The 23,699-nt window shown below is 43.1% G+C and overlaps 2 protein-coding genes and 1 long non-coding RNA gene across 9 annotated transcripts in view; 1 reads left to right on the top strand and 2 right to left on the bottom strand.

Moving 5' to 3' along the window:
- LOC124064510 (thrombospondin type-1 domain-containing protein 7A) overlaps positions 1 to 23,699 on the top strand; it is a 126,724-nt gene that overhangs the window by 9,208 nt on the left and 93,817 nt on the right. The window lies entirely within an intron of this gene.
- On the bottom strand, positions 1,642 to 6,302 carry LOC124064511 (nucleolar protein dao-5-like). Its single transcript, XM_046399056.1, has 2 exons — positions 3,369 to 6,302; positions 1,642 to 3,234 (listed from the first exon to the last, which is right to left on the bottom strand). Exons 1-2 carry the CDS (start codon positions 6,008 to 6,010, stop codon positions 1,971 to 1,973), a joined length of 3,906 nt encoding a protein of 1,301 aa, XP_046255012.1. The 5' UTR covers positions 6,011 to 6,302; the 3' UTR covers positions 1,642 to 1,970.
- On the bottom strand, positions 13,903 to 19,613 carry LOC124064519. Of its 3 annotated transcripts, XR_006844274.1 has the most exons (4): positions 19,142 to 19,613; positions 14,715 to 15,568; positions 14,256 to 14,640; positions 13,903 to 14,181 (listed from the first exon to the last, which is right to left on the bottom strand). It is a non-coding gene; the product is annotated as an uncharacterized LOC124064519 (long non-coding RNA). The 3 variants fall into 3 exon arrangements; XR_006844272.1 differs by having other exon boundaries at positions 14,256 to 15,568; XR_006844273.1 differs by lacking the exon at positions 19,142 to 19,613 and adding an exon at positions 18,155 to 18,633 and having other exon boundaries at positions 14,256 to 15,568.

Raw genomic sequence — 23,699 nt, 5'->3', positions numbered from 1 at the left:
GAATACCCATCCCTCTAATTTACTAGTGTAACAGTTTTCTTTTTTTAATAGCTGATTAATTGTTTAGTCTATAAAACATGCAGAAGGTTAGCAGACACATAGAGTTACTTGTTTTGTCAGACCGACAGTCTAAATCTCAGTCATATTTAATGAAAAGGATTTACCATTTGAGATACTGGAATCAGAGAATATTTGACATTGTATATGTGACATTCCCCTTTTTTCACTTCAGATCAGGATGATGCTGGACATGACATAAGGTGTATTATGAAAAAAAAACTAGATTTGTTTGTTCCCTGTCGATTAACATTAAGTGAAAATGAAAATTGCTTTTTAAATAGACACTATTAAATGTATTTAACTTACATTCCAGAAGACTGTGGTTTCCTCACTGTGTCCTTTTGGTGCTTAACCAGTGAGGTTATTTCTGCTGTTTTTAAATGGTTGTGTAACTAAAACTACAATCCTGAACAACATCCAACTCTTCATCTGTCCATTGATTCAAATGTCTATTTATTTGTTCGTCCATTAGCTTTATCCTCTCACTTGCCATAGTGCTGTGGGTGTATCTTCCTTTTTAAAAAAATCTTTTTTTAATAATAAGTTCCTATCAACATTTATTTTTATTTATGTAAGCCAGTGGAGAAATCTTCCCTTAAATTAGGGTTAGGGTAGATTTATAGGGAATGTTTAAAGGCATATTCCCTATAAATCCTATAAATCCCTATAAATATATTGTACCTTTCTACAAAACAATTCAAATGTTAAATTTGCAATTGAAAAATTTCTGTTCAACTTTTTACTACATACTATACTTAATACTAAAGTATTAAGCTTTTTTTTCAATAATTTCTTATGTAAGTTCTAATTCTTGCTAATAATTTAACATTTGTGCAGTTTCAGCAATGCTTTGCAACTCTCAGTGCTTTAGGCCAAAGACTTTTCTGTGTTCAAAATAATTTGCTTTATTCACCCTTTTCATGTAGTGCACCTCAACTTGTAGCTTTGATAACGTTAGCTTCCAGTTTTCTCACAACATATTTCAACTCTTTTGTTAGGTTTGTTGCAGTGTAATGCATTTTTTTTTACTTCATGTCATATTTCTGCATTTACATCAATGCTTTGAAATTCAGTTCACCTGTCAAGCATTAGCATAAAATTCAGTTCATCTGCCAAGCACCACGTTTTCAGCAGGAAAATGCATTTACTAGACTTCCAATGCTTTCACATCATAGACCATTTACCAGTTTTTTTTTTTATTTTTCTTTTTTATTTATTTATTTATTTTTATTGTGTATTAATACAAATGAACAAACACAGTCACACATGTGTTGGAAGGTGGGGGAACCGGAGCACCCGGAGAAAACCCTCATAAATGATAGAGAGAGAGGAATTAGTGAGGGGCAGAAGAGGGAAGGTGGGGATAGGAGGGAGAGAGGGAAGTGGATGGAGATACAGTAGGGATCAGTCATTATTCTTTAGTTATCCTGGAAGCTCAGACGGCAGAAAAACAGCTTCATTCTCTTCAGGAGCGCTGGTCACCGCGGCGGTCTGCGGAGTCTGCACCGGCAGTGGGGGGCCTGTCACAGGATGCGGGCCTCCCCTGGACCTGAAGCGGCACATCTGCTCCTCCCAGATTGATTTTTTTTTTTTTTTTTTTTTTTTTATTGTTTATTAATACAAATGAGCAAACACAATCACACGTGTTGGAAGGTGGGGGAACCGGAGCACCCGGAGAAAACCCTCATAAATGATAGAGAGAGGAATTAGAGAGCAAAGAAAGAGAAAGGGAGGGGAGGGGGGGGGGTGTTGGGGAGAGAATAGAGAGTATGGGGTAAACAAAGGAGAGGTAAAAGTCAATTGTCGGGAACTTGGAAGAAGAGAAGGGGTGAGAGGCAGAAGAGGGAAGGTGGGGATAGGAGGGAGAGAGGGAAGTGAAGGGAGATACAGAAGGGATCAGTCATTATTCTTTAGTTATTCCGGAAGCTCAGATGGCTGAAAAACAGCTTCATTCTCTTCAGGAGAGAAGGTCTTCTGGGCTGCACAGCTGGAGGCTGATCTGAAAGCTTATTGTTGTCAGGGTCATCAGATTGATGTAAGGAAAAGCTCTTCACCTCCATCTGACTTTCAGATAGGGGTGCAGTCTTTTGGCAATCTGGGATCTTGACCGTATCCTTCAGACAAGCTGATGAGTGTGGAGATGTAATTTTTCCGCTGTCTTCTGATGTAGCATCCTCATCTTCAATGTAATCAAGTAACTCCAGAGGGGTGTTAAATTTACTGGATGTGGCTTGAGGTGGTGAAGGGTGTCCAGATGATGACTGAGTCGCTGTCATTGCCTCGTCCACTTGTTCATCTGAAACAGGCTGGACCTTAGTCTCCTTTTTGCCAAAGTAGCTACAACACTTTTTCTTCTTTTTGATGGCGGTGTTTTCTTCACCCTTCAGTGGAGAGGGGCGTTTGGTCCACACAGCCGGATCCTGATGTGAATCCCTGATATGAATGGGTCCTTTGGGTGATAGTGAGCGTCCAGATGGTGATTTGTTGATTGTCAATACCTTGTGTATTTGTTCATCTGAAACAGGTTCTACTTTATTTTTCTGCAGTCTGCCAAAGAGGCGGCGCACCTTGGACTTCTTCTTTTTGACTTTGATGGGTTGCGCATCTGTTGATATTTTACCTTTACTCTCACAATCCATCTGTAAGTCTGATTTGAGTCTGGAAGTGGAAGTGCCTGCAGCTTTAAAGGTGGAGTTCAGTGCCTGGATGACTCCTGCCAGCATCTTTCTGCATGCTTTGCAACATGAGAACTTGCAGCAGGTAGCACAGACACTTGAGGATTCTCTGTCCACTGATTCCTGTATAGCCTCTGACAGAACAGAGATGACCTCATCAGTGATGGTTTTCACAATGGCCTCTGTCACTTTGGGCGTCATGCTGACATATGTGCCTGCACCAACCACATCACAGAAGGCCTCGCCAAAGGAACCGTCCAGAATCTTCTGGATTTTTTCCTCAGTTATATCAAAGCTTTCTCTGAATATTTTTGAGGGCAATTTTTGGTCAGCTGCCTCTGTTTTACTTGTTAGGGACAAAGTGGGACTCTGATAGATGGCTTTTGAAACAATGTCAATGATTGCCTTGAGGATGACCCTCAGTACCTCCACACCAAGGTCAATCAACTTCTCTTTCACATCCATGTAATAAACGCCACTGTTTAAATCCATCTGCTCCCTGATAAAAACAAACAAAAAAGACAGTGGAACAGTGTAAGTGTCATTGTCAAAAACATAGACAATAAAGGTTATAATTGTAAGCAAATGTTATAAGGATTTACAGTAAGAAATTACTAAGAAAAGTATACTTACTTTTCAGTAAGGTTGTTGAAGAATCCCTTAATTATGGTGTAAAATATATTTTTCAGCCCATTGCGCTGGGTCTCTTCTCCATTTTCATCGAGGGAACCTCCCAAATATGTCTCAGGGTCCTGTCCTGGAGGAGCTGAGTCCCTGTCGATGACTCGATCTTGGTCTGTGACAGAGGACCCCTCTCCATGATGTTCTGCTGGTGGTGAGCCACCCACTAATTCCAGTGGGACTGGGCTCAGAGGATGAGCTGGTGAAGTGACGGTGGTGGATGGTTCAGGAGAAACATCTTCCTCTTCTGATGGGATGTCCTCATCCACTAATTCCAGTGGGACTGGGCTCAGAGGATGAGCTGGTGAAGTGACGGTGGTGGATGGTTCAGGAGAAACATCTTCCTGTACTGACAGGACATCCACATTCGCTGTTTCCAGTGGGACAGAGCTCAGGACTGCTTTTTCAGCTTCTGTGTCCTCAATAGAGCCAACTGCAGCCACGGGAGACAGCTCTTTAGGAGATGAAGAGCTGGATGTCAGGATGCTGTTGACTGTCTTGATAATTTCATCAACTTCATTTTGTTCAGCTCCCAAGTTGAACTGACCTGTGGGTATTGGTGGCAAGTCCATATTTGCGTCATGGTCTTCCTCCCTGGCAGAAGAGCCCACTTTGAAATGCTCTGCTGGTTGAGATGAGACAATGTTTCTATCAACCAACTCCAGAGAGGTAGATCTTAATTCTGCTTTTGTTGCATCCTTGACATCCTCACTGGAACACATGGAGACACTAGAATATGCCTCAAGACTTGTGGAGGTGCACCTCAACTCCCAGCTTTCTGACTCGTCGGCCTCGTCCAAATTTTCTTCTGCTGTCGGCTGGTCCTTTTCCTTTGATTTTCTAATGGAGCGTTTCCTCCATGCAGACTTCATTGTCTTGTAGATCTTGCTGTAAAGTCTGCGTGAAGATGTTTTCTTGTCAGAAGCTGAAGTTGTCTGTGTACTAATGGTTGCACATTCATAATGCCCTTCTTGTTCTGATGGTCCTGGTGTTGATGAGCTGATAGTGGATGGTTCTGAAAGGACATCCTCATCCACTGATTCCAGCGTCACAGGGCTCAGAGGATGAGCTGGTGAAGTGACGGTGGTGGATGGTTCAGGAGAAACATCTTCCTGTACTGACAGGACATCCACATTCGCTGTTTCCAGTGGGACAGAGCTCAGGACTGCTTTTTCAGCTTCTGTGTCCTCAATAGAGCCAACTGCAGCCACGGGAGACAGCTCTTTAGGAGATGAAGAGCTGGATGTCAGGATGCTGTTGACTGTCTTGATAATTTCATCAACTTCATTTTGTTCAGCTCCCAAGTTGAACTGACCTGTGGGTATTGGTGGCAAGTCCATATTTGCGTCATGGTCTTCCTCCCTGGCAGAAGAGCCCACTTTGAAATGCTCTGCTGGTTGAGATGAGACAATGTTTCTATCAACCAACTCCAGAGAGGTAGATCTTAATTCTGCTTTTGTTGCATCCTTGACATCCTCACTGGAACACATGGAGACACTAGAATATGCCTCAAGACTTGTGGAGGTGCACCTCAACTCCCAGCTTTCTGACTCGTCGGCCTCGTCCAAATTTTCTTCTGCTGTCGGCTGGTCCTTTTCCTTTGATTTTCTAATGGAGCGTTTCCTCCATGCAGACTTCATTGTCTTGTAGATCTTGCTGTAAAGTCTGCGTGAAGATGTTTTCTTGTCAGAAGCTGAAGTTGTCTGTGTACTAATGGTTGCACATTCATAATGCCCTTCTTGTTCTGATGGTCCTGGTGTTGATGAGCTGATAGTGGATGGTTCTGAAAGGACATCCTCATCCACTGATTCCAGCGTCACAGGGCTCAGAGGATGAACTGGTGAAGTGACGGTGGTGGATGGTTCAGGGACAACATCTTCCTCTTCTGATGGGATGTCCTCATCCACTAATTCCAGTGGGACTGGGCTCAGAGGATGAGCTGGTGATGAGCTGGTAGTGGATGGTTCAGGGACTATCTGTACTGATAGGACATCCACATTTGTTGCTTCCAGTGGGACAGAGCTCAGGTCTGCTTTTTCAGCTTCTGTGTCCAAATTTTCTTCTGCTGTCGACTTCTTCTTTGATTTTCTACTGAAGCGTTTCTTCCATGCGGACTTCATTTTGTTGTAGATCTTGCTGTGAAGTCTGCCTGCAGATTTTTGTGTCTTGACAGAAGCTGAGCTTGTCTGTGTACTGACAGTTGCACATTCATGGCTTTCTTGTTCTGATGGTTCTGGTGTTGGCTCCATTTCAGGGACCAGGTCTTCCTCTGAGACTTCCGGTGTCTTTCCTCTGTGCTCTGCAAAAACTTGCCGCAGGTTAAAAAACTTGTGCAAATGCCTCTCTATCTTTTGCTGAGTGAGAGACGCAGCTGAGGACTCGTCCTCATCGTCGTCAACCTTTGAGCGTTCCTCGTCTTCCCACTGTGCGATACGCTGCATCAGCTCGCTGATATTCGCGAAGGTCTGATCCAGTGTCTCTGAGACGAGAATGCTAGCTATGCTGGAGGTCGTTGAGGGAGAAGGGGAGGAGGCCATCTTCTCACCTCTGCTGGAGGGGCTGGAGGTTGACTCTGTCTGTGTCTTATTTTCCATTTGGAAAAACAGATTGGCAGATTTGACACTACAGGTGGTACTAGTACTACCGTTAGTATAGTGTAGTATTTATAGTGTTTTCCTTGTGCTTGTGTTTCTGTTTTGTGTCTATGTCTTTTGTCTTAAGAAAGAGGTGTTTTGAAGTGTTTCCTCACGATATATAGATGTTCTCAGTTCAGAGTCCAGGACTGAAATGGTTTTCCTTTGAAGATTCTCTGCTTATATAGATGTGGGACTGATGATGTCACAAAGGCATTCTGTCTTTTAAATGCTTTGATGTTCCGTTTGGAACCATATCTATGGCTTTACACACACACACACACACATTCCACACATGCACGTGCGCACGCACACACATTCCACACGTGCGCACGCACACACATTCCACACATGCGCGCGCACACACACACACACAAACACACACATTCCACACATGCGCACACACACACACACATTCCACACATGCACGTGCGCACGCACACACATTCCACACGTGCGCACACACATTCCACACATGCGCACACACACACACACATTCCACACACATACACACATTCCACACATGCGCGCGCACACACACACACACATTCCACACATGCGCACACACACACACACACATTCCACACACACACATTCCACACATGCGCGCGCACACACACACACACACACATTCCACACATGCGCACGCGCGCGCGCACACACACACACACACATAGTAATCCCCAGTAAAACTGTACTTGTACTCCATAGAGAGAAAGTTGGCATTTCCCTTTAACACGATGTCGAAAACGAGGCAGCTTTTCATGTGTTTTAGCAGAGAATTCTTTAGTGGTCACACCTCCAGTTATATGTAGCTCAGTGCAGTGACAGATTGTGGGGGAGGCTGTTCAGTTCATATAGCAAAAGTGTTTGAACATTTTAATAGCGACGTACAGAGAGACAGCAATACGGTCCCGCTGCCTAGCATGCCAGCACAGTTAGCCGAGTCATTGCGCAATCCTTGGTGAGGCTCCCCGCACGTCTCAGTATCTGAACGGTAAATGTGACAATTCAGCGATTTTTAATAAAAAATAGAATTAAAACTGGTGAAGATAAATGGAAAATAACTTCATAGTACAAATCACTGGATAAATAAAACCATTTAATTTATTTTTTCATTTTCCATTTTTTTCTTTCCGTGATTCCAGTTATATATTTATTTTCAGTTAACACGTTATCACATTAGGGCTGGACAAGTCAACGCTTAAATTAATTAACGCTGCCAGTTTTTATTTTCTATTTTATCATGCATTAACGCAGTATTTTAGAGAGCAAATGAGCACCGGTTAGATAACTAGTGAGCAACAGACTTTAAAAACATTTATTATCATAAAAACATAAAATAATTGTAGGCATAATTACTTATCGAGTCAACGCATATGCGATAATTATGCGTTAAATTGCACAGCCCTATATATGAAATAAAACAAAAGAATGTTTGCTAATTTACCGGTAAGCTGGTTTTGTCAGCAGTAAAACCAAACGAATCTGTCCATAAAACGATCTATTTTCGCCTACTACTTTTCTCTTCTTTCATTTGTCCACTGCTGGCTTACGGGGGGCCAAAATGAGTCACTTATTTAGCGGCAACAGGTATCGCAAACAGGACGTGATGGATATTTTGATCGACAAAATATTAAAACAAGTTTCACGTTAATGTCACAAGAGCACCTCAGTGTCCAAAGAAATAACTATTACAACTGTAACCTACTTTTTGAAAGTAGTCAATTTATGTTCTTCCAGTGTATGATGTAGAGGTACAGGTAGTGCTTTTATTTTGAAGGAAGAGTCGCGTTAGCAAGTATAGGCGTATAAATAGATCGCTCGGTTGCACAATGACAAAAACTGAATGGCTAGAATGAAATCAATTTAAATTAAGTGTCCGTTATTCTATTCACATCATTTTTTCCCCAAAATATACTCGCCCTCTCTTAGCCACGGGAGCCACACAAGAGGGATGAAAGAGCCACATCCGGCTCCGGAGCCGCAGGTTGCCGACCCCTGCTTTAGGTTTTGTTAGAGCCCACATTCAGGCCCTAAAGGCGAGAGAATATCAGACTTTCTTTTGCAAGTTAATGTTGACTGTTGCGTAAATTAACAAGTTCGCCATATCAACTGGTGATATTTCTTCTTCCCTCAAGTTGTGTGGATTATTACAGTCCTAAACATAGTCTCATTAAGATTTTAGTCCAAGTCCTATTAGGTCCTTGTGTTGCCCTCAAAATGATTTCCCATACAGTATTAATATAGACACTAAAAATTCGGTATAGCCTCCATGAGCTGTCTAACATTCCACTGCACTGAATGTTTTTTGGACTGTTTGAGTGGTTGTGAGCCATCAGTATACCATCTCACTAATATGACCAATACAGTGACAGTTAAGACTAATTAAGTATTTCATGATGTCTGTGTTGCATTTGAACTTTAATCAAGCGTCATTTTCAAACTAAAATAAAAACCTTTGATAATGTTTGTAATATGTGTCAGTGGTTTTCCAGTCCTAAGTGTTGTGCTCTAATTAGAGTGCAGCCATAAAATATGCAAATTAGCTTTTGTCATTTAAAGATTAGGTGAGCTGTAGTCGATTATGAGAGCACACAATTAGATCTAAAACACTACAGACATGCTGTAAAGAGCGGATGAGAATTGATGCAGTGCTGATGTGTCCTTTTGTGTTGTCGCAGCGTACTACCCTAAGAGGACTCATTAATGAACAAGCAGCCAAGACAACCCTGGCTGCTGTAATTCATCATGGCACGTGTGACCGCTCTCCTCAGAGCCACTGGCTGTTCTGACTGTGCCCTTCTTCATCCTCGGTAGGCTCACAGGAATGTGCTAGATACCCCTGGAGCACCAGTTCTTCTGGATTTAGATATTCAGTGATTAAAACCGTTCAGTTACATTGTATGTTTTTTGTGTGTGTGCTACGTTCGATTTTACCTTCATTGCTGAGCTGCTTCATTGTTTGTCACTAGGAATATATTCTGCTCCTGTTCTTTCCATACATCACACATGACTCATGGCTAGAAGCAAACCAGTCAGCCCAATAATGACGTCATTGCATGTCATGAAAGACTTGTGTGATAAAATGTGGCATGTTTACCTCTGTGCCTTTACTGCAGGCACAGGCTTTACATCTCTGTGAGCATCCCGCAGTGTGTGTGCGTGCCATGTTAATTATCACTATTATTTCAACTGTAATCCTCTTGGTTACTTCTCATAACTTGGACTTTTTTCACGGACTTTCTGAAAGTTTTCCGTTTTCCAAGCAGAATCCATGAGAAAAACATATATTTCTGCACTTTACTCTTGGCATGGGAGCTGCACAAATAATTTGGGCAGCCTTTTTTTTTTTTTAACTATGTGTAGCTGAACACACAGAAGGAAGTGCCACAGCAGGAAGTCTTTTGTCATCAAAGAAAAAAATGTCCAAAAGTTGTTGAAGGGCTTTGGAGCGCTTGAACCACAACTAATTGCAAGACAAAGCTTTGGAAAATGTCATCCATCACCTCCATGTTTACATTCTCCCAATTCATTTTTCTGAAAGGGCCCTTATTGAAAACCCAGCGGTCATACAGAGGAAGGGGAAGAATAGGGTCGCCTTCTCCTGGAAGCAGTGAAAAATTGCTGGTTTGCTACAGGCATTCACCCATTTTCTGGTGCTCTCTCACATTCAGGATGAGAACTAAGTTTTGTGGAATTACAGATGTGCCAGAAGTTCTTGGAGGGCATGCCACTGTGTGCAAACTTCCTTTCTTTTAAATGAGAAACTCAACCTTTGATGATCTCTCACTGTTTTGGTATCATCAATCTGTGAAGGTTTTATTTTTTTTGTGATTGAACGTTGTAATTTGCTTTTCTGGGTTACCTGTTTTCCCTCAAACTGCCTCGTTTTCCTCCACTTCAGGCAGTGATTTCGTGTTTCCCAGAATGACTTTCAACAGCCCCTGGAGAACAAGGTTCTTTCCGCTGTATATGAGTTGCTGGAGAAAGTAAAAATGATAACAGAGCAAAACTTTTTGTAGTCAACAGAAGGAGAAGGTTCCACCCTTAACTGAAAACCCGAGATGTCATGTGACTGCAGTTTCTAAGTGTGTGTGTGTGTGTGTGTGTGTGTGTGTGTGTGTGTGTGGTTGTCTGTCCTTGTGTGTCAACCCTACGATTGACTGGTGACCGATCCAGTCTGAACCCCGCCTCTCGCCTGTTGTTAGGGGCTGGGACAGGCTCCAGCCCCCCTGCGACCCTGATGGATAAGCGGTATAGAAAATTGATTGATGGATAAATGTAACATGTCCACATGTAACACATCTAGTGACTTCGATTGAGTCAATTTTCAAGTAATCCCTCCTTCTTGCACAAACACGTTGCTCTCATTATATTTGGTTGGATTACCGTCTTGACCTGCAGAACGGTGGAAGATAAAGCCAGCAGTGATTGAGCAGTAATGAGTAGTAAAGCTAAACATACCCTGTGGGACTGTTAGAGCTTACATCTTATACCCCTGGCGTATTATCCACATTCTCCGTCACTTATCCCATTGGAATTCAGTAAGTGGCGGCCTGCTCACTACTTATTCGACCATACATCATGCATTTATCAGGCTTCCGTCTTGCTCCTCGGCAGCAAGTGAAGTCAGAATAAAGAAATAACACAAGCCACATCCCCTCTGTAGCTCTCTGGTACAGTGTGTCGTTAGAAGTTCTCGTCATCTGTCAGCGAGTGCAGAGCGAACTGGTCGACTCAGCCCTCCTTCAGCCGGGCACACCTGTCTCAGTGTGTGTGTGTGTGTGTGTGTGTGTGTGTGTGTGTGTGTTCCTCTGAAAGCACGACCAACAGGCTTATATACCTGTCACAGCTGTCAGTCAAGGCCCGAGTTGCCCCTCTCCACCCCTGCACATCCACCCGTCCTCCGACTGTGAGCTGCTGTCAGCTGTAGTCATGGCAACAGTGATAATATGATGACTGTGTGCATGTCAAGGCCTCAGCCCCACTACCTGTGACCGTACCTGTCTCGCGCGCTTGACGTCTGTTTAATGGGAATATGTTAAACTGCCGTGCAGCTAAATGAGAGGTCGTTTAACAGTCGCTTTTCATCTGAGTCGTTTCTGGAAACTGTGGGAAAACAATGGGAGAAATTTTACTTTTTTTTTTTTCTTTTTTTTTTAAGATAATTGCAGCCAGTGTTGAAGTGAAGCTTGCATTGTGCACACTGGTGAGGGCGAAAGAACTCAAATGTTCTGCTGAAGTAAAAGCAACATTAACACAGTGGGAAAAATTCTCAATTCTTTATTTTTCTCCCTGTCAACAAATAGCCAAGAATTCTATAAACTTATTGTTATAGAGCTCCTTATTGTTTGCCCAAAATGAGTGAAAACACATCGGTGAGATATTTGGGAACAAATACAGTGTGTCCCAGTATGTTGTTGGTGCTTCTTGGTTCTGAGTATTGGCTCTAAAATGTTCTTAGGTTTTAAAGTTAAAGTAGTCATTGTGAAAATTATTTTTGTTGTTGATTTTTGCAGTGTTTTCTTGTGGCACCAAATCCAACTACTAAGTCGGTCAGGTGAAGGACAACATGCTGCTCTCTTCCTTTCTGCAAAATACCTGAGAAGTTTGTTTCCTGAAAAGCTGACATTTTGGAGATCCCTTCAACAACAGTGATCTTATCCCCTGTTCAGTGTAATATCCTGGTCTCAAAGTAACAAATAATTGCAGCTGTAAAATAAAGGTTGTGGAAGAAAAGGTGCAGGATTTCCACCAATATTTGCTGTGAGTAAATAGTCATACAAAGGAAAATCTGAGTGGCTGAGACACACAGTGTGCCACATTTGCTCTGACTGTGTGTTCACTATAAGCCATCAGGTGTGTGCACGTGTCAAAGCAATTCCCAGGCTTCCCCATTAAAACAGGTGAAGCTGGTCACTCTGCCTGGAGGAGCTGACAACCTCATGCACATTTTCTTACTCTGGGCTTCAGTTGGGACTTTAAGTGTCCACTGTTGATCCAGATGTTGTTCCAGAGGCTTTTCCCCTCTGACAAGAATAAAACTGTGGCAGTAATACTGGTACTACTGTTCGTGTGTGTGTGTGTGTGTGTGTGTGCATATCAAATGTAGGTCATCCCTGCTGTTTCAGCCTGCTGGTGAACCCTCCAGTCAGATTGTGGACTATCTGAACTGGCGTGTGTGCACTGTGTATATGGGCACGTGGTTTCATGTGGACCCACCCTGCCACTGATCTGCTTCTGTTTTTGTTGTTTTTGTTTATTTGTGTTTTTTTTTTTTACCTACTGCCATAAGAAAAAAAGAAGTACTACAGTCCACCAGTAAGACATCTAAATCACAGTAGGCAGAAGCAGCGTGGGAGCTGCGTAAGTAGCACCTGCAGCAGTGGGTCAGCTCTCCACGCCTCATGAACACTCTTTAGGAGAGGCTCATTTCTGATGAAATCTTCCTTTAGTCCACTGTTAATTTACAGAGGATTAAAATCATTAAAACCTGCTCGTCCGTGTGCACAGCCCTCCTCGCTGACTGTGGGGTCCTTAGTGAGTGAAACTGTAGTCTGAAGAACCTGCGGCGCTTTGCTCTTACTTTGTTTACGTGATTGGAGACTGCAGCTGCAGGAAGAAATGAAGGAGGAGTGGATGAACAGGGAGAGACAGCGAGGGAGAGGTAGCGTTGGTGTGATCCACGGATGAATTAAATTCAGTGAAGCAGTGGGAGGAATAAGGGAGATTACTTCTTTCCCTCAGCTTTTCACATTTTGTCCTCACTTATCGAATAGGCCTCATTGTAGATGTCGATCTTCTGTTACTGCAGGCTCAGTAAGCTTCTGTTGCACTTTGACTCCATCAAGAATTTTCAATTTTCTGTTTTCTTCCTGATCCAAGAAGTTCTTGCTCCATGTAAAATAGGTCATAATCATAAACTTTACTTTTAGAAATACGCTGAAGAATTTCCCAGAACACTGTATAGCAGACACTACTCAAACAGGCGTAAAGAGTGTATTTGTTGAGGGCTACAATATATAGACAAAAGTACTGGGACAGCTGACCTTCACACCAACAGAGACTTTAATGACATCATATTCTAAACACACAGACAGCTCAGCAGCTCTAACAGCTTCCACTCTTCTGTGAAGGCTTTCCACAACATGTTGGAGTGTTTCTGTGGGAATTTGTGCCCATTCATGCAGTAGAGCATTTGTGAGGTCACACACTGATGTTGGACCAAAAGGCCTGGCTCACAATCTCCGTTCCAGTTCATCCCAAAGGTGTTGGATGGGGTTGAGGTCAGGGCTCTGTGTGGGCCAGTCAAGTTCTTCCACACCAAACTCATCCAACCATGTCTTTATGGAGCTTTGCTTTGTGCACTGGGGCACAGTCATGCTGGAATGGAAAAGGGCCTTCAACAAACTGTTGCCACAAAGTTGGAAGCATAGCATTGTCCAAAATGTCTTGGTGTGCTGAAGCATTAAGATTTCCCTTCACTGGAAGTCAGGGGCCGAGCCCAAACCCTGAGAAACAGCCCCATGAAGAGGTGTGTCTGGATACTTTTGTCTATGTAGTGTATTTTCAGCAGCACATGAATACACTCTTGGTGTACTAATGAGTCTTGACAACAGCAGGACAGTGTATGTGTGATTGAGTCAAAGTAAGCAGCCGTGGTTGTGCTCCTGGTAGTGAAGGAACATGACACCCATTGCAACAGTGTGACTCATTTGTGTGTTACAGTAGTTTTTGGACAATAACAGAGCTCTGTGGCATAGAGGAAGAAGATCCATCAGTCTTTGGATACACAAATGAGACGTTTATGGTTGATTGTGATTTGTTGATAATAAGAAAACTGCAGAATATCAGCAGCCTTGTCCTTTAATGCAGTGCTCACTCAATATGACACTTAATTGACATTCAGTTTGATTGTATAAGTGACTGTGCAATGACAGTATAATCTTATCATAGCTTGCATTTTCATACAGTTCAGTAAATGGAGCCCACTTTTGAACATTTCACCCTGTCAGCCATGACTACAGAGCACAGAATGTAAACATAGAAGTTTGCAACACCGAACATAATCGCCTGATGTCGGCAGCTTCGTCGTCACTCGGGGACAGTTAGGAGTCTGAAAATGGCAGCTACATGAGAATGAATTAGCAGTACATAAATACCAATAGCAGCATCATTTGTACAGGAGCTTATCAGCACTGACCAGTCAGGGCACAGCACCACTTTCACTGCTGGTTCTAGATATCCATTCCTGTTGGTTTCTGTGATTCTTCTTGTCCGGACTGACCATGAAATCGCCCCTTGCAGCTGTAAAAGATGAAATACACAAACCACTGTCCCCTTTCTTGCTTCAGCAGTCTGAATTAGTCAAATAGCACAATTTAGTTACGTCTTAGTTTTTTAATGCAGAATTAGCACAAAAAGTCAATGGTGTTACTTTTCCTCCCCGCAGCTCAGCAAGGAAACAGCTGACGACTTGTTCTGCCTCTGGCTGAATTTGAGAATGCATTTTCCCACAGAATGAGTATTTGTGCATCCTTACCCTGTCTCTTACAGTGGAGTCTCAACAGTACAGGATCACTTCCCACCTGTATGGAGAGGAGAAAGGGTTGCAGCGACCACAGCTTTTACTTTCTTTGAATGCAGATAGATGCGAACAAACCTGAACCTGTTCTTTAAGGTCAGGAAGATATCGTGGTCATGTTGGCCGTCCATTCGGATGAGGCAGGACCCCTGGTGTGCAAGACAAACACATCTACTTTCATCCACCACCTTGACCTTCACATTTTTATGTTTCACTGCACTCTGTCATGTCACGCCGCTTCTTGCGTTGACACAGAAGGTTGTGCAAGGACCAACTTTCCAGCTTGTCTCCTCCTGATAGACGCGGCTTTTGTGTTACCGCATCTTGATGGTGTTTTACTTAATGTTCAGAGCAGAACTGTAGCTTCAACATCTGTAGTCTTTACTTGATGTATTGTGCTTCATATTGAATGTAAGTTCATTTCTTACAGCAGTGTGGAAAAATAAAAATAAACAAGATAAAGAAAGAGGTTTTTACATGTACATACATGACAATTATACCCACAATTACTAAAGCACATCAGTGTGTACTTTAGAACTTAAAATATGAAAGTATATAATTTTACAGAGACTTGGATACAGGCATGGAATTTGCACAGCAGTCTCTAATTTCACTCTATAATATATAAATGCACACACACACACAAAGGGTGCACTGTAAGCATTTGTACATACAGAAAATAAAAAAAAACATAAAAACTGCAAAGCAAATACAAAAACAGAGAAGAGCCTGAAGTGAAGTGTTGTTATTCTGAATTTTCTCCCATTGTTTTCCAGCTTAGCAGTTTACCCCCTGCAGCTAGTCAGCTAATCACTCTTCAGAGAAAGAGAAACTGAAAGCGCAGAAGGATGATGAGGACCATAATGGAGAGGAAGATTCAGACGAGACAAATCACTCGTGGTGCCATCCGTTCGTCTCAGCAGCACAGTCATCTATATAAAAAGGAAGAGACTATCATCAGAGGCTTTTGTCGGTGGCATGGAAATCGACAGTATTAACCTTTAGTGGTGCTTGACACCACGATGCTCTCATGTCGGAGTAGATTCCCAATGCCTCTCACGTATGGGCTGACCCCACTGGGACACCGTTATTTATAAAAGGAAAGTGGAAGGAATATTTGAAGGAGAGGGAGAGAAAGGGAGAGGCAGAAAAAGCCTAAGAGAATAGAGATGATTGAATGGGTGTGAAAGAGGAAGAGAGCAGCAGAGACAACGGAGACCCACTGTGAAAATGAATGCATCTTCTCAGGATGGAGCAGCGTACTCAAGGGAGAGAAATAATAAGACTTCCCTTGGTGTGCCCTGCCGCCAAATGCTATGATTGATCAAGTCAGAGCTCGTCTCTTTATTAACGCTGATCATATATTGCCGGCAGCAGGGCTTTCCTACAAGACTTTAAGGATGAGATGGAAGAACACTCCTCAATTTCATCTGAAATTTATTTTCATCTGTCAGGTTCAATTTATTCGCAATATTGCCGTTATACCCTGATATGTCTGTCAAAGTGTGCTTGTCAAAAGAACTGGCTGACTTTTTAAACTGCCGCCATCAAACATCCTTCAAAGGCACTGTGTTGGCCTTTGAGCGATACCGTTTCATAGCAGTCAAGTTTGATCGTTTCTCTGTCAATTCAGGCTGGGATGTAGAATCTAGATTTTTCATTTCCACTGGAGAAAATGAAAGCTGAGTAAATACAGCAGCATCAGCTGACGAATATGAGCTGTAGTAGTTCAAAGCGCCGTTTCCTCATATCTTTACAAGAAAATAGCTTTGTGTTCTCTACAAATCCTATATCAAAGGATGAGCTCATGTCACCCAATCATCGTTCACATTTCTTTGCTCAGTCTCATTGCTGAGTATTGGGGAAGTATTGCAGAGCAGTGTTTGATTCTCCAGAAAAAAAACCTCCATGTTGTTAAGATGATGGTCCAGGGCAGCCATTGAGTTGCTTTGATCCTACTGGGTTGGCTTTGAAAGTGACTCTCTGGAGTGACAAACCTGTCAGTGGTCGCCTCTACCAGATGCAACTCTGCTGAGGACTTTGCTCGAAGCATTACTCACTGGTGGCCAAACCTGAGCATCCTTTGCCAAGTCCCAAAAGAAACTCTTTCTCACATAAAATGTAGTTTTTACTTCCTCAGTTAAGGGGGATTTCAATGCAGCTGGCTTTCGTCAGAAAGGTAGTTACCAGAAGCCAAAATTTCAAAAGAAATGTGCTTCTTGGTTCCACAAACATACTTTCTAACTATGAATCAAGTCTTTGTATTTATTAGATTTGTAATTATTGTTTTTGTTTGAGCTGATGTTTTGGATTAACCTCATGGTGTAAAATTCAGTCACCAAAGAAGTTGAATCTGGCTCAACTTTGACTTTGATGAATTGCATTGTCATCCAGATAAGCACTGGCTAATCCAACATGTGCACACACACACACACACGCACACACACACATATACACTCCTGGTGTGTGGCTTTGTGTGTGTCATTTTTCTTGATTGTTGTCATGGAGGATGAAAAGCTACTGATGCTGAAGTGAAAACTTTCCAGTTTGTCTTGTCGGCTGTGCAGTGTTTTCATGTCTGATAAACCCTCAGAGTTATGGGTGATTTATTCAAACTCTGTGGCTGCAGCCAGAGATTATTTCCATTGAAGAGTCCTCTGCAAATTATTCTGTTGGTCATTCTCCAACCTTTCACAAAAAGGCTCAGCATAATTTGTCTCCATATTCCTTGTTTTTTTCACGCAAAGGTGTTCAGTTTATTGTATGACAAATAAAAGCAACAAATCCTCACATCTAAAGAAGCTAAAACAAGCAAATGTTTTTACTGAGATGTAAAAAGCTGATTGATTTTCTGGCGATCAGCTTACTGTTTCAGCTCTAATTCAGCCCAGCCTTTGTGCAACACATTTCTTTTTCTGTGCTACCTGTGACAACATACCCACAACAATGCAGCCCCCCGTGAGGTTTTTGAAATCTGATTAGATTTTCCCGTAACTTGATGCAAATCCAGTTAGAGATTTTCATATATTCTGCAGACAGACATGCAAACTACATCACCCCAATTGGTGTGTTTTCAGTAAAATACACATTTGATGCACAGTTTTCAGTATCACTGTGACATTTCTGAATCACTTAGCCGTGCTTAGTTAGAAATTACCCATTGGCTGTATTTATATTCAGTGTTAAAATATGCAGCTACAGTGTAGCCATTCACTTTTCAGTAGCATCTGCAGAGAGTCCAACATGTGCGTGAGACACATCTGGCCTGCAGCATCATTAACCCACATTTATTCTCCGATTGCACAGTGTTGTCACAGCCGATGCCCTCCGTGGGCTACATGTACAGGCACACAGACACAAACAAACAAATCCCAAACACCCACTCCTTCCTGCTGCTATCAGCGCTCAGACGCTGCATTCATTCACATTTGCCTGCTCCTTTGCTCCCTCGTTTGCTCTTGAACAGATGGAGCCATAAGTTAGCTTGTAGCCTCATGCTAACACTGAGTGTGCCTTACCAGTGCTGACTCTCTCTCTCTGTCTCCCTGTCGTGGTTCGGGTCACAGCAGCTCGCCCACCTGGCTGTTCTCCCACAACCCTCTGCCCTCCTGTCCCGCTCTCCCGCGATTACCACTCTAATCCATATTTAATGGATTCAGCACGCGCTCCCCTCCTGTCCTGATGGTTGCCCCTGATTAAACCTCCCCCATGTTAAGATCCAGATGTTACGACGGGCTCGAGGAAGAGGGAAAGGTGTCTGCGTTACATGAGTCCAAGCACAGACTTTTCCAGTTTGAGTAGAATTGATCATCTCCCCGGGCGGCTTGTTCAATCACAGTTACAGAGAAGCCATTATCTCGTATGTGTTTAATCCAATTGTGTTGTCTTCACAGCTGAAAAGAAAAAACCTGTTTGATCGCTTAGCTGATGCCAACTGAGGATTGAGGACAAACAGGGAGGAGGAGGGGAAGACATTTCTGTGTTTATTGATGATGACGTTGTGTCATGCTGCAAATACAGAACAGGTTTGAGTGTTCTGCTTGATTGTTTTCTCTACATTTGGTCCCATGTAAGGAGCAGAATATCAGAGGCTCACACAAGCCAGCTTGTCATCAATACTGTGCATATGTGTGTGCATGTGTTCAGAAGTGCACACATGCAGGTGTAAATTTTGCAAGAAAGTGCAGATGCTCAAAGCTTCCTTCCCCTTCTGTCCTTGTTTTCCTGTGTGTGTGTGTGTGTGTGTGTGTGTGAGTGTGTTAGTGATAGTGTGAGTGTGAGTGTGAGAGAGAGATCACATGCTCAGTGGCCTCATCTCTTCTCTCTCTCCTCTCATGTTTACCTGGAGCTGCACAGCAGTGAAATCAAAGGGCAGAAACAGAGTTGTGTGCTCATTTATCTCAGCGCCTTCACATGGAAGGTGGCAGTTTTTACAGCTCACACCCCCCAGTGTGATCATAGCACTCAGCGTGTGTGTGTGTGTGTGTGCGTGCCATCTCCCTCACCTTGGACCTCCAGCTCTACCTGCTTTATCTGGCAGTCATGTCCGTCTTACACCTCGCTATGAGCAGTCCATTAGCTCCTCTCACATTGCAGTAAGCAGGAAGGATTTTAATATCGTGTTGCTCCCCGTTGAAAGCTTTGTTCTTTTTTTGCTTGCTAATTTATGGAGGAAACTGAGGCGGTGGGTGGCTCATTTATACATAATGATATTCCTTGTGATGCCACTTCTTGTTATCTCCTCTCTGACTGAGAGGACAGGGTGAAAGGAGGAAGATCAGATGAGTGCCACATGATGAAATGCATGCACAGTACAGATGCAGCAATTCCCAAAGCAGGCCTGTAATGTGTACGCTGTGCAGGTGCTGCATAACACCCCACCCAGTTCAGTTCAGTCACGTCTTCTCACCTGGATCACTCTGACTGTTTTTGTTCAGATGAGCTGTCCCTTGTTGTAACTTTAACAAGAAATTCTCAGTCCATCCACGGCTGCTGTGTGTAGTTCGGTTGTATTATTCTCAGTCATACGCTCCTTTTTCAGTCTGATTAAGAACAGCATCAGCTGTTTGAAACGAATCCTGAGCCGCATAAGTTGCAGTTCTGTCCTGTTTTTCGCCTGTTTTCCTTTTCCTCCTGTGACAGTCTTCTTAGTGGTGTTTTCAGCCCATCCATACTGGACTGTGCTGCACCTCATGACTTGCATCCAACTGCAGCGTTACAGGAAGTAACGAGGCATCAGCATGGCGGATGAGCGTGTAGCACGTCGGCTCTTCATGCCGGAGTCTTGCAATTTATTAACCATGACTACATTCTTTCCCTAAACTTACTAGAGTGTTTTAAATGCCTAAAGTTCCGTGGAGCTGAAACACATGTGGTTTGGATTGTGGTTTATCTGCCGTTGCCACAGTCTTTGCCAAACATTAACTACAGTATAATCAGTTACCGCATTGTGAGAATGTATGACCCACGCTGGCAGGCAGTGAACCAAAAGCACAGTGTGTTAAATGTGGGGAAATCAAGTCGAATGAAGCACTAAAACCTTCAAAGCTCCAGAGACATTTAAACCATTTTTATACCAAGATTAGCTCGTATAGGAAGGTTTATTAAACTCATACCTGTGACTGAGTCATTTGAATGCTGAACGAATGATGATTATACCTTCTCTCACTTAAGACAAATGCAAGATATTAGTGGGTTTTAGTGGGGGCTTTGGCCAGTGTGAAAGGGGTGTAATACACCAGTCATTTAGGTTGTGAAGGTTATGGGCTTCTGGCACATTGGAAAGTCAGCACAACACAAACAACTCAGTCAAAAGTCACTCTGACAGCTTAACTCTGGTTACTGCTCATGCAGCTCGAATGGCTTCTGATGATTCGCTGTGTGGAAAATGTTGATTTTTGAGAATGTTGATTAATGTTGAGGGCTTGAGGTGTACACTTAACCACTAAGGCTTTAGTGATATGAGACTATTTGTAATGACACGCCTCAGTCTGTTTGATTCTTCTGTAACTGACAAAAAGCCATTTTGAGTTTGAAATGTGGTTCTTTTTGTGATGTGATAAAGTCTACATCATAAAGGGTGCAGATGGCAGCGAGTCGTCAGAGAAATAGAAATCAGAGTCACAGCTTCCTGGACTCAGTACCTGGATGGGACAGATCTGCTATTATTCATACTTACTGTTAGTATTGAATACTTATTGAATAGTTTGAGATTCCACATTTTGACCTGATAAAATATTACCCTGCAAAAATTCAGGAGTAAAAACACAAATTTTTTCTCTGTTGATCTGCTTGCTGAAGATGAATAGTCTTGTAGTGCCAGAAGCTTCTTCGTGGCGGCCGTCCTTCGGCATTCAACCGCTGACAGTGCGAGCAGGAAAAAGACCTGCAAGGGATTTGAAACTCTTACAGCACGTCAGTTTGTGGGACGAAACCCTTAGATTGATATTGAACCTGTAAAAGATTGTATCGACAGTACAGGTTTCCCTCATTAAAATTGCTAATGCAAACGAAGTTGCTTAAGTGCAAATTAAACAGACAAATTAACACCACGTGAGCTTTAGTCCTGTTGCATATTTGCCTGCGCTGAAGAGTCTCTACTTGTTTCCTGACTAATTTCAGTCACTTCATTGTTTGATTGACCTTTTCCATTGGCAGTGCTTCTTTATTTTATGCTCACAGTAAACATTAGCGCTAGAAGAACATCTTCACAGCCAATCCGTTCTGCCCTGGCTTACAGTAAGCATATGTGTCCAAGCACATGGCTGCGGTTGCCATATGGAAGTGATGGCAGCTTCCCCGCCACTCATGCAGTCGAGCAGCTCTGAAGGCACACTAAACCTGCCGCCGTGTAACTGGCACTTGGTGTTGTTGGACAGAGATTTATGCCTCTGTGGAAGCGTACAAACAGTTGCTTGTTGTTATTGATTTGCCCTGCGGTCAATCCGTTACCTACAGTAAATTATGTCCTCGGGGAGCTTTTTAAAACATCTCTTCTTTAAAGGAATATGATCATCTACACTGCATTACAATGTTACATGTATAAATATATATATTGTAAAGGTTATATACAGTTTGGTATAAATTATGGATGTTGACTTCTTTTTCCTCACTTCAGCAACGATGTTCAGCGATTTGAGGTTATATCCTGATAAAAGTGCACTTTTATGTGAGTACCCATGTCATACGCTTGATATTTAATGATGTCTTGACACCTTGACAGAAAATAAAAAAAAAAAAAAATCAATGTGCTTCAAAAAAATCGAATGGCGAGACCTTTACAGCAAAGAGAGGCAAGAAATGACCAGAGCCACGTCTGTCCTGTCGCTGCCATCAATATCCTAGCAACTGTCTCCCAGGGGCTCTATAATCTGCCCTATCTAGCCAATTAACAAGTGGGGAGGGTGTGAGAAGAGGGGATCAGAGGAGGAGAAACTGGGATCCGGGCTTCCAACTCCGGATGTGAAGGCTTGAGACTTGAGATCGCAGCATCATCACTTCCACTTGACACCCCAGCTATTTCCGAGGCGCCCAGGTGGCGTCTTTCTCTCTGTGCTCATTTCTGCCTCATGATTTGATTAGGTGCGATGCCACTTGTCAGGCTGGTGTCGTGTGGAAAGGATAGCCGCTGAGCTCTGGCCACCTGCCTGCTGTTAAGCCGTTTCTGTCTTCTGTCTAAGCCACTGTACATTGATACAAAAACAGAAATAGCCTCCTTTGGCAGGGTTAACCACTACACACCCGCACTGTAGTAAGCAAGGACACAGCTCAAGCTTCCTAATTGAACTAAATTGAATTGACGGAGAGAGGGCTTCCTGCCGATCGCTAATGTTCACAGTAGGATTGCTGGGTCCGCCTTCATCTGGCAGAATCGTTCAGGTACGCGCTGGATCAAATTCACCCCATCTCGGAGAGAGAGCCTTCATCTGCCTGCACAGTTTGACAGTTATTCACCACGTCTGTGAGAGGCACACAGTAACGTCAATGCTCTATACCCTGTGCTTCTTTTATCTCGCAGGCATGCAGTGGTGGGAGTATCTCTCCGATTCCTTGGCACATGCAGTAGCAGCCATGAATAATTCAGAAGTTTTTCTTCTTGACATTGAGCTGGTTGTGTGCCATTTCTTTATGTGTGGGATCCCCCATGGAGAATGCACTACTGTATTCTGCATGATACAGGGGCAGCATCTTATTCTAAACTTCAGGATTCAGAACTGAAGGGCAGAGCAAAGGCCTCTATACGGTACGCCGCTTTAGAGATCCACGTCGAGATGCACACACGCTGCATAGTAAGCACTGAGCCATGTGAACCACAGCTGCACCAGAAACTTGCTCTTTTCACTCAATCAAGTCAGACTGACTGATTGTGACAAGTGTGCCCAAACCTCTCTGGTATTACATCCTCACACCTCCACATGCGTAGGCATTGGCACAAATTAGCACAAGCGAGAGGCTGGTGTCCTATGGGAGAGGCAGCTGTCAGTCTTTAGATCTATTCTGGGCTCTGGGAGCCTTAACACAACTGGGGGAGTGGAGGAGCCTGACAGGTTTTATAGTAATCAATCATTTGTCCCACGGCTGTTTTCACCATTTTGCTATGAACGATGACCAAGAGAAATAAAAAGCAACCTGTTATTTGAAGGTATGAAAGGTGGGAGTTGTGATCGCCTCTTCAGAGGATTAAAAGGAGTAACTGTCCATAGCATGACGTAAACAGTCATACGCTTGACCATTCACAGCAGATAGAGATGAAATATTAGCATCTTATCCACAGGATGCTAAACTGTATCCCTCACTGCCCTTTCTCTTTATGTCCCCCCCCTGCCAGCATGTTGTGCAATTATAGCTCAACATCCTAACAAGACCTCCCAACGGACTGCCAGTCAGTGACGCTGTCAATTTGGTAGCTGAGATGGCTGGAAATGTCTCATTACTCTGCTGAGCGCAAGCAGCAGAAACTCCTCGACGAAGCACAGTTAACTCTGTGTGAACCGTCCTGCCCCAAAAAGTCATTAAAAAAAAATAACCCAAGGGATCAGCAGCTGCCGCTACCTGCCCGTAGTG

This window comes from Scatophagus argus, chromosome 9 (assembly GCF_020382885.2).
Source record: "Scatophagus argus isolate fScaArg1 chromosome 9, fScaArg1.pri, whole genome shotgun sequence".
Classification (NCBI taxonomy): domain Eukaryota; kingdom Metazoa; phylum Chordata; class Actinopteri; family Scatophagidae; genus Scatophagus; species Scatophagus argus.
This window is presented reverse-complemented; position numbering and strand designations above follow the sequence as displayed.